Source organism: Trachymyrmex septentrionalis, unplaced genomic scaffold (assembly GCF_001594115.1).
Source record: "Trachymyrmex septentrionalis isolate Tsep2-gDNA-1 unplaced genomic scaffold, Tsep1.0 scaffold51, whole genome shotgun sequence".
Taxonomy (NCBI): domain Eukaryota; kingdom Metazoa; phylum Arthropoda; class Insecta; order Hymenoptera; family Formicidae; genus Trachymyrmex; species Trachymyrmex septentrionalis.
Genome location: NW_017305683.1, coordinates 510,676 through 522,254, shown reverse-complemented (window position 1 = coordinate 522,254; position 11,579 = coordinate 510,676). Strand labels below are relative to the sequence as shown.

At 39.1% G+C, this 11,579-nt stretch overlaps 1 protein-coding gene across 2 annotated transcripts in view; it reads right to left on the bottom strand.

The window, feature by feature from the left end:
- The window catches only part of LOC108751750 (SAM and SH3 domain-containing protein 1-like), a 366,503-nt gene extending 363,698 nt beyond the window's left edge, over positions 1–2,805 (bottom strand). For both annotated transcript variants that reach the window (XM_018492138.1, XM_018492139.1), the window contains exon 1: positions 1,092–2,805. In XM_018492138.1, coding sequence (XP_018347640.1) covers positions 1,092–1,589 — 498 coding nt within the window. In that variant the 5' untranslated portion in view covers positions 1,590–2,805. The remainder of the gene's footprint in view (positions 1–1,091) is intronic.
- Positions 2,806–11,579: the final 8,774 nt, after the last annotated feature.

Sequence of the window (11,579 nt, the reverse complement as noted above, 5' to 3'; positions counted from 1 at the left end):
TATGCGTAATTTAAATAGATAAAATTACATATAATATAGAAAATATACAAGGGTTCAAAAAAATAAATTTAAATACAAAAGGTTTAAGCCAATTAGAATAATCACCTGGTGTGTAAAAATTCTTTTGTATTATAAATTCTAAATACACAGTCACTTAGTGTTGGTTCTAATTGGCTTGATCCTCTTGTATTTAAAATTACTTATTTTCAAGATTAATATGTTATTTAAAATTACATATTTTAGGGCCGGTTGTTCCATCTTCATATAAATTATGTGGTAATTTTTCTACTGGATAAACAAAAGAATGAAAGCATAAGAGAGTAAGAAGGAGCTAAAGTTTACCGAAAGGTGGAACAATCTAGCCTTAAAGAGGTAATTTTATTCATTTACGTTAAGCCATAAATAGGCTATTTATGCCGTTGTTAAAAAATACAAGAAAATATACAAAGTCTTATAGGGGATGTCGGAAAAGTATACATTCCCTATCAAAAAATATATATCATTCAAACAATATTCATTTTACTGTACGTACAGTACAGTCAAATTATTCTTGTCACATAATATGCAATTTAATTTACATAATAATTTATGTTGTATGCTTTAGACTTGTATTATAAACTTGATACTTGTACATGCGCGCGTATGTCACGCGCGTTTACATAAATATATATATAAACTATATATTCTAGAGCTTTTATACTAATCTCATTTTAACTAAATACGAATTATTCCCGTATTCGAAAATTAAATCGTAAATTCGTGAATTAGTAATTTTGAAAAGTAAATCGAACTGATTTTGTCATTTCGAAGTATAAATGTATAAATGTAATCGAAAATTAATTTAACAATTTTGTAATATTTTTCATTTTAATACTGTATTATTAAAAAATATAACTGAACGTTTTTTTTTTTCTGCAAAATAACAATTCCTGTTGGCTCTTCGTTTACTCGAGCTTGCTATCTCAACGTCAATTGTCAATATCGTTTTCCAATCTAAGACTTCAACTTATACGATATTCATCGATATCTGAATTCTCTTGCGACAGACTACATATCGTAACGGAGTTTCTCTCCAAAGTAAATTGACTTACCGGTGTGGTGTACGGTTGGCAGGCCAGCCTGATGCCGTCGTGTCTGAGCTTCTCCTGCAGCAGCATCCTTAGTTGCATCCTGGGAATTCTCACCAGCTCGGCCTTGCCCTCCTCGTACTCGTCCGCGAACTTTGTCAGCTCCTGACCGCCGCTGGAGGAGCTGGCCGTGGGCGATGCTCGTTGCGCCTCCTTATCGCTGGGTGGTCTGTCGGACGACGTCCTCGACGACTTGGAGCTGATGTTGTCGCAGCTGTTGTCGTTCGTCTCCTCCAGCGTGAAGTACACACTCGCGGCGCCTTCCTCGCGTAGAGTCTTCACCGATTGCAGCAGACGTGCGCGATGCTTTTGATTGAAGACGCCGATCGCATCGAGATCCGGATCGCCGATCTGCTTGCAAATCTCAAGGTCATCGTAGCCGTTATCGATAAACGACTCGGAGTACTGGCCGAGATGGAGCGACCGCAGCCACTCGACCACGATGTTGCTTGCCATGGTCATCTTGACGCTTTCTCACGTTGTACGCGCGTGGGCCCCGCGACTACGCCTCCGCTCGTTTGTCTCTCTTCAAAACCGTCTTTCCCTGTCGCACCTCCGACGATTCCGTTTCGCGACGAAATCCCGTCTTATTATCCGCTGCACTCGTCGGCGACTACTACCATCCCGCGAGGTCGCCCTCCAGTCGACGATGTAACGTCCATCGAGGGGAGGATCGTCGAAAGTAGATCGATTCAGCAAGTAAATCGGGCCCTCTTTCTCCTAGCGCGACATTCTCCTCTCTCACGATCAGCTGCGGTATTAACGAGGGTCGTCTCGCCGGCGACCCTGGGACACGCGGGGCGTCGACGGGGGGGAAGGGAGGTAGTTTGCGGCGGTCACGTTCGCCGCTTGACATGTACCGCTCCTCGGTTCATCATGAGACACACGGGTGACAGACTCGAGATCGCTCCTCTCTCTCTCTCTCTTTGTCTCCCTCCCTTTCTCGCTTTGTCGTCTCGTCGATGTGCCCGGAGTGTTTTCCCCCGTTCGTTTCCGAGTGTGGATTCTAGCGGATAGACGCAAAGACGGAACAGCACTGCGAAGAGCCGAAGGATGAAGCGTCGAATCTCGTTCTACTTCGCGCGGCGCGAGAAACATAGGCGGGGAAAGATTCAGAGGGAAGGGGCGGAGGCAGAGAGGGAGGAGAGAAATTTAGAGGGATCACACACACGCGACAGGCAGTTCTTTCCGTACGTACGACGACAGCAGCTCTGAGTCTCGATAAATCCCGTCGTGCTCCCTTTTGCTCCTCTCTTTGCGTCGCGGCTCGTGGAAATTAATCCGACACGTTGCCGCTCAATGATGCGGTTTATTTCTATCCTCTCGTTTCCTTTAGGCAAATTCTTTTTTTATTGCTTTCGCAATACTCGGGCATCAGTAAAGTTACACCACCGCGAAAGAGTTATCAACTGATCCGCCTGAACGGAATTACGTGATCGGTGATCGATGGGCGAAACGAGATGAGCTTCTTCTTCCTCTTGTCTTATTTTTTTCAGAATGGATGTCCAATCCACAAATAGGATCACGATACCATGACTTGCAAACGAATCAAAAAGAGTAACTTGCCTCCTCGGGGAAAATAGGAGGCTCCAATGCGACGCACTATTTCGTAGTATTTATCGTCTTCTTTTGTTATGGCACCTGCCCTTGAGAGAAGTCGATACGGTCAGAGATTCGCGGAAACAGGAGAAGCGTTACGATATAAAACTGAAATACATAGCTTAGTTTAATTCAGGACGATTAATTCGCGAATCACAACTCGCGCGTGTCAAGATTGTAGCTTGACGTCAGTACTTATCGTGACAAAGTGAAACAAACCGTCAACTTCGGAGACTCGCGGGCTCCGACGGGAACAAATCCGGGCGATGACCGTTGACGAAGATTCGCGAAAGGTCCCGCGAGCAAATCCCGTGTAAGAATCCTGCCGTCAAATATCCGACGCTCCCCTTCGATGGAAGACGATCGTAGATCAGCGTGAGATCGACGTCGAGATCTCGATGAAGACGGACGACACGACGGGTCCCTTCCCGTTAAAATCAACAAGACTTGGCAACGTCGGCGGTGCGGCCCTCCGTTCGCTTTCTATCGCAACGGTTTTGAAACTCGCGCCACCGTCACTTAGGGCATCGTTCACGCGACAGAACGACGAGCCGTCCACCTCGGTTACTCCGTTTCCGATAAACGTTACATACACAAAACGAACAACAAAACAAAACGAAAATCATACACGTCCGCCTATTGACGACGCGACAAACTGTCGGCGTACTTCGCCGGTGCAGTTTCTTCGAGAAATGCGGCTTCTTCCTTCGGTAGAACTTGGCGCAGTCACTCGCGACGGTCACGGTCGGCTATTCCACGCGTTGAAGTTTCCCCCTTTGTGCACAGACACACGAATGGATTGAGACGCGAACTGGAAAACGATCGTCCGGTCGAACGCGCGATCGTTAAGATTTCGAGAAGGATCGAAAAACCACGACGACGACGATTACGGCGGCAGCGGCGGCGGCGGCGGCAACGAACGAAGAAAGTTCGTTGGTATCCCTGACGCGCGGCTTGCCCGATCGGCTTGCGATATACGAATCGAGATAAATCGCCGGCGGCGTTGACGACGACGAGGTGAACGTGCCCGGTGATGTTCGCGATGAGCGCGCGTCGCTCATAGTCAGAACGAGGAAGACGTCATCTCGTCGTGGCTCGACGGAACGCGCGAAACACGATGCACTACTGCGCGACACTACCGCGACGCGGCACACGGCTCGACTGACACGAGACACCCACCAGAGGGAGCCCCCACCCGTCTACTCTTCGCGACTACTCTACCCCCACTCCGCCGCCGGCACTGCCGGCGAGAGCAGGCGAGAGTCTAGTTTTCTCCCCACCTGCGAGATTTCTTGATCCCCCCACCATTTCGCGAATGCAACGTGCAATTTTAGCCGGCGAGAGAGAGCGCCGACGGACTACGTCAGGATGCAACAGCCGTCAGGGTAGATCGGTCTCGGTCTCATTTTGCGACACCGGGTGCGGAATCTTTATTCCTTGCGAGGAGAATCTCGAGGATCGGTTGTTCGCACGAATCTTCTGACGAAAATTTGAGAATTTCTGAATTTTCAAGGAAACTTCGGGGGCTCTTCTCTTAAATCCCGAATGAGAAGGCTCTCCGCTCTCCGGCTTCTAAAGATTCTATCTCACTGTTCCGGGGATTCTCTTCTAAGCTCACTTTAGACGATCTATAAATCCGCGTCAGAGATTTCAAGATAGAATTTTATTTATTGTTCTATATTCTATCTACGTAATTAATTGTATTTCAATTTACGGCATGATTATATATGTGTATTCTGAGATTTTAATTAGTTTCACGTTTTACGGAATTATAAATAGAATTTTAAATAGAATTCTGTGATAAATTCTGCTGTAGTTATAGTAAGTTATAAATTGTTTAAAATGGATTTTTATGTTTAGGATTGTTGCAATCCTTGTCAATAGTTCAGGAAAATATTATATTTTAACGATAGAAAATGTTTTCTAATACTGTCATTTTAGTGAGAATGTTTCATAATACTGTTTTAATTTTTCTAGTTACTTTAATAATATTTATTTTAAAAAATTCCGCAAAATTTCTTTTGTTACATAATTGCGTTGCACAATTATATTAACGTTAGCTACGTTCTACAAAAAAAGTAACTTTATTGTAAGATTTTTTAATTTATTTAGATCCAGTGAGAAACTAACGATCAATCATAAAAAATTTAATAATTGCAAAACTGCTTTTTCTGCTAAACGTAGCCATTTCCATTATAAAATGTATTAACGATTAAATATATTGCTCCAAAATTTTATCAAAACTCTGAATACTGCTTTTAAATTTTTCCAATATTTTAGTAATATTTAGTTTAATGTGAAATTTCTTTTGTTACATAATTGTGTTACACAATTATATGAACGTTGGGTACGTTTTATGGAAAAAGCCGCTTTGTTGTAAGATTCTTTAATGACTAGTTTATTTAGATTCAGTAAGGAACTAAAGACAAAATTAATCATATTAAAGAACTTTATAACACTTGCAAAGCTGCTTTTTCTATTGAACGCAGTCGTTTCTATTATAAAATGTATTAATGGTTTAAAAAATTAGAGATTATTGCTTTAAAATTTGATTAAAATTCCGAGTATCATATTATATTAAATAAATTTCGACTTCGACTTTTGCGCGAAAGGATCAAATTAAAGAATAGATTTTAATATAGACAGCGACGAAATCCGCTTATCGCTATCGGTTTCCGTATTAAAATGGCAACGGTTTCTTGATTTCACATGAAAGACATTGAAGAGAGAAGCGGAAAAGATATATATTCTTTCGTTTCTCTGTAAGCCCGTTCCACCGTGTTGCGTGATCGTTCAGAAAACACTGTGGTCACTGAACGAGAGTTAGTATCGATGATTATCTGCGACAATCGTAATCAATTTCTTTGTCAGAACGACGACATTTATAAATGAACGCCTAACGGCAATGGTACAAGGCCTGTGACCCACGAGGCCAATAATCTGCACTGCTGCCAGTCAAACGGCCGGGCACGTTCGACTCTCTATGTGCTATTATATCACGCTCGAATGAAACTGGACTGCACCGAATGCGATAGGAACGGCAATAGTCCGAGGGTCACGTGGATGACCACTTCCTTTCCAGGCAAAAATCGAATATTCCTTAAAGGAAAACTTTCCGCGAAAGGTAAATAAGATCATATATTTAACAGCAAAAATACGAAACACATTATTATTTATTATATATAAAATTATTATAGATGATCGTGTAATTTCTTAAAAGTAAGAAGAGACTTGAAAAAAATATTTACATAAAATTTATCGGATTTAAGTAAGATAAAATAAATTTCAGCCGGGGCCCGCTCCCCCTTCGCGGGAGGGCGCAGAACAACGACCAATGACGTCACGAGATTGAGACCGCGGGAGAAGGGGAGGGGGGAGGAGCAATCGCCGATTACGGAAAAACCATCAGTTCCCGAGTTCGGGAATTTTCCATTCGCGCGTCCCTCCTTATTATATTACCATATTCGAGCATGCGGATCGCGAATGCTCGAGATCGAACAGGCAACGATCCTGTAACTAAACGACAGCGCAAAAATAAGCGCTCTACATAATATATCGATTAATTATTATTATTACTATTTATGTACTCTCTCTTTGAATAAATTATTACGATTAAAATTAAAATTGTTTTGTAGAACAATTTTACATAATATATTTGTCATATTACATACGCGAAATATGACGTGTGAAATAGAATTGAATATAAATAGCGTTATGTTTTTTTAATTATTTGCTGTAAAACACCAGCCGTATTTGTTTTTTTGAGAAATACGGACACGAAACCGATAGCAAACACTACTCTTGGGAAATCTCTATTAAATGACAATGCTAGTCGTGCGGAGCTTGCGAACGATGATCGCCGATATATGCGTGAGGTCCGAATTAATTGAATGATCGGCATGGACGTACCCGTTCTGCTATGACGGCAAAGCAGGGAGTGACAAGTAGCTCTCAATAACGTGATATGACATCGCGTGTCGTGGACAGGAAGGACCCTTTCAATGCAACCCTCGCTATTTCCTCGCTTTGGTCGAGTAATTTGCTTTCGAAGCAGAGGGATGAGATTGGAAGACGGGTCACCTGTCAATATATTAACTCGTTTCCCCGCAATACTACGAAATTATTATGAAACGGCGAAATAAAGCTTCCATCGTTCACGGACTGTTTCAGATGTAATGTTCCAAATATTTGTAAACGTGCGAAATTCCAACGGTAGCCGGATATTCCTGATATTATACAGGATAAATCATATTATCAAAGTCTCTTTGAGTTCGTTATTGATGTCAAATGGTACGATGAACTCCATTAAAATATTTCACATCAACGAAATTTTGCGAAATTTGCACATATATATGTATGTGTGTGTATGGATTCGGCTACATTATCATACGTGCACGAAAAGACCGGTTTGAAATATCCAAATATTTAGATAGAATAGATCTGAAAATAATTTTGTTTGGAACATTAAAATAATTATGTAGAACGCTAAAACTGGTTGTTAAAACTTTTTACAGTATTGTTTTCAACACATAATCGTTCTACCTATTTATCTTGAAAATCCAACGAAATTATTTTCACAGATCTGCATCTAGCTAATTTTTTCAATATATTCCAGCAAAACGATTCTTTCTGTGAAGATATTTTAATAACTTGTTAGATGATATAATCACATGAGAATATTTTTGAAGAAAATTAATACATTGTGATAGCCAGTATATGTTAAAGAAAGAAAGAAATAGATAGAGATTGCAGTAAAATCATATTTTATACAAGTATACTTCAATATTTGTTAAATGCTAACTTTTATAATTTGTACGAATAAATTCATATCCAAGTAACATATAAATCAAATCATTACATTAGCGTTATTAACAGATCGTTAATTTTACAAATAAGGGAGTAAGGCAGATTAGCATTCCGACGATTGTCTGCTGAATATGATAAAGCATGCCCTCCCAGGACGGTTACCGCATACAGAACGAGATAAACGTAGGGTCCTGCAGGATTCTGGTTAGGTACTCGGTTTATCTTTAATCGGTTCGTCGACAAGACATGACCTCTGCAAAAATTTGCAATTTGCTGATGTATCCGTAAGAGATCATCATTATTAAATTCTCGAATTAAAAAAATGACAATTACCTAATAGAGATCAAAATATTAATTACATAACCTGTCGTTAAAAGTGCAAAAAGAAAAAGCGTATATTTTTACGATTAATTCTTGACTTGGTCGTTGTTTTTTTTTTACAAAAGCAGTGTATTATATTGCTAGCAACACAATATTCTACGACTGTATAACGATCTTTATAAATTCTAATCGATAATTCTACTGGCATTTAATCCTGTAACTTTTATACGTACGCTGTTTCATTGTTTACGAGTCTAGCAACGGCGTGTTTACGGTGTGTTTTACTGTTTCAAAACAACCAATAAAATGGCACTTCCCGCTCGCTTCGTCGTATCGATGGCCGAACGTCGCGTAGCCTACAATGCTGCAACCAGAACTGCGGCTTCGCGCGATCGTTGCAGCTGCGCGCGGCTATCATCGGTGTCTGAGATCGACGATAAAAAGTCAGCTGGGGCTAAGATGCTCAAAATATTGACGTTAACTGCTGATTCGTTTGACTGTGAATCCAGAGAGAAAAAAAACGCTGCATCCAATGCTGTGAAATGGCGATCATAAATAGCGGGTTCGCGCCCTGACATAAAACTTCGAACGAGCCGGGTAAGCTTAAGGCAGACAGTCGTTTTTAGGAAAAAAAAAAAAAAACAGCAGAATGCATGACTTTATAAGCGTTATACACATATATCAGCCGCGTTAACTACCGATATAAAATTCAAGGAAAGAAATTTTGACGCAAACTTCTTTTCTCTCTTTTCTTTTTTACGCGACGCTCTACCGGTCCGCTACGCGACACGTCCGGGTAGATTGCGATATTCTAATTAAATAGGTGAGGCTCCTCGTATTTCGGGATGATTCATCGCCGCTAGACGAGTCATTTTCATTCCGTGTCATTAACACATTACGGTGCGCGACTTGTTGGCCTGAGATTGCACCGGTTGCTGCACCGCAGTAACAATTTTTCGGCTCCGTTCTGCTACATTACGCGACTCGCGCTCCGAAACCTGAACGGTGCGCAATTTATCGTTCCGCCGATATTTTTCATCCAAAAAAGAGGACGTCGCGTGGCGCCCGCGAGTCCGGTAGTCCCGGCGATCTCTCGTCGCTTTTCTACGAATAATTTCGGTTATCGTTAGTTCAAGGCTGTGCTTGTAAACAACGCGAAAGTAGAACTTTATTTTCTAATTCTTTGTCTTAATGCGTTCGATATTCAGATGAGAGTTTGATACAACCACAGAATTTAATATTTAGATTGATGGAGTAGTGAGACTTTGATTAAAATTTAATTTGTCTGCAATAGAAATTGTAAGCTACTAGAAATCAACCATTCACAGTTAAATGTGAAGATCGAGAATTGACTATGATTGATTAATTTCTTACACAGAAAGGACGCTTTTGCTATAGTATCTAAAAATGTTGCCAGATACAGATCTGAAAATAATTTTGTTAAATCATCAAAATAATTATAATTGCTAGGGTGTCAAAATTTTTTGCAGCATCATCGTTGAAATTGCTACGTTTAATTCTTTTAATGATACAACCAAATTATTTTCAGATTTGCATCTAGCTATATTTTGCTTAAGCAAAATTGCTCTTTCTGTGTGCGGCTTACGACTTACTCTCTCCAAGCTGACCCTTTAGACCCTTGAATATTAGGATTTTTTTTTCAGTAACAAGAGATAATAATGCAGTAGTCAAATTCGGCCAGAAATTTTCAAAAAATTCAAAGATAATGTAGTAATAAGATAACCGATTAGCATACAAAACTTTGTAAAGCTCTCTTGAGTGAATAAGTATCTATAGAAGTGTAACCTATGAAAAGAATTAAATGTTCTACATTTAATGATAGATCATAAAGGGCAAGCCGTAAATGATAATGACAGCAGAACCGTTTCTGCGAGAACGTTTATACTTACTGTAAATATCTCGGCTGCCCGTAATACGAGATTAATTTCTGTTTTTCCCGGTGCGCGCCTTACGTAGCATGAGGGGGTGCTGCGAAAGATGCCTTGGAATCTGCGTAATTAAGCGAGGGTCTCGCGAATAAATTTACATCGTCTGTAAATCCTTCACATTAGATAAATGCTTACAATTAGCTCCGTTCCTGCTGTGCCTTGCGCGCATTTCGAATTTACGAAGACTGTGCCGTTTTTAGTAATTAAATAATATTGCAACTGTTATAATTACACGCGAGTAGGTATCCATTTATTTTATGCGATTTATTCTTATATCTTTTAATTACATTAATGATTAAATATGCACGCATGGTAATAATAAATTTGTGACAATCAATAAACTTTGTGTAAATTAGAACATTAATTGTTCTTCTAAAATAACTCTGTATAAGTTTTTGTGCAATGTTTGAACAAAATAACTTCCATTAAGGAACACAAAGAAATTATAAAATAGAAAACATTTGTTGCGTTATTATCAGACGAAAAACTTTATTTCTACGCGTGTCACTTATATCCAAATTATTTAACAATAAAAAGGATTAAAACACTATTAACATATCAGATTTTAACATCTATATGTAGACTTTGTACTTTGCATGCAAATTTGTAATATTGTTACGTAAGATCTTTCCGTACTGATTGTGAGTTACTGGAAAACCGTAAGAGAGAGATTTCACAAAGATATCAGTGATGGCAATTTAACGACATTGTAACCCTAGCCGTAGATAAGAGGAATGCACTTCATTTCTGGACAAGGTACATAAAGAACCATCCTTAAAGCCGGAAAAGCTCAGGTTAATTCAACGGCCTAGCGAAAGTCGTAAAATAATGCGCGACTGTCGGTTTTCCAGCGGGAAAAGGGAAGGAACCACATACGTGCGTAACTGCAAATGAATGTGTTGCGGAGCTTTCTAAGGCTGTACATATCTTCCTGTACAGGATACCTCAAAGAGAGAATCACATATCTTAGCTATATTATTTTTCTTTGATTTATTTAAATTTAAATAAAATGTAATAGATCATGATTTTTTTCTCTAAAAATATATTCATTTTATTAAATATTTTAATAAATTGAATTCATATTTGGACATATCAAAAATATATTTCTATTAAAAGAGCAAGATTTTATTATTTTCTAATTTATAATTTTAATTTAACAAAATATCTTTTAATCTCGTTCAAACTTAAAAATTATTTATGTTTCCATATTAAAGTTATCGCCTTATTGTTAAGCCCCACGATGTCTTAAGGGGATTTTGAGCTCTATATACATAAAGACCAGTAGCTTACCTTGAATTCGGAGAGTAGGATTTTGCTATATGTAACGTTCGTCTTCTACGACCACAGATATCCATTACGAAAATAACGGAAGACAATTGAAAAAGTGTACGAAACATTCAAGTTTTTCTATGCGAGATGAAGGAGAGTATTTACCAAATAATAAAATATACGAAAAGCTTATCGATAGGATGTTAATATACCTTTTGAATGTATGCAAGTGAATTTATGGGAATCCAAATAAAAAATTTTAAATTATATAGTGCTGGATATTGATAAAGAAAAAAATAAGATACGAAAAAAACAACAAATTCGACGTTGCTTATTAAATATATAACATGTCAGTTATCACTAATACTGTTGTGTATTCTTTTTGTAATTATGAACATGTTTTTCTTGTATAAATACGTGCAAAATAAGTTGGAAATGGCGACTCAGGCACTTGAATACCTGCAGAGCCGGCATAACAGCCGGAGGCTGTACGAAATGGTTATGTGGT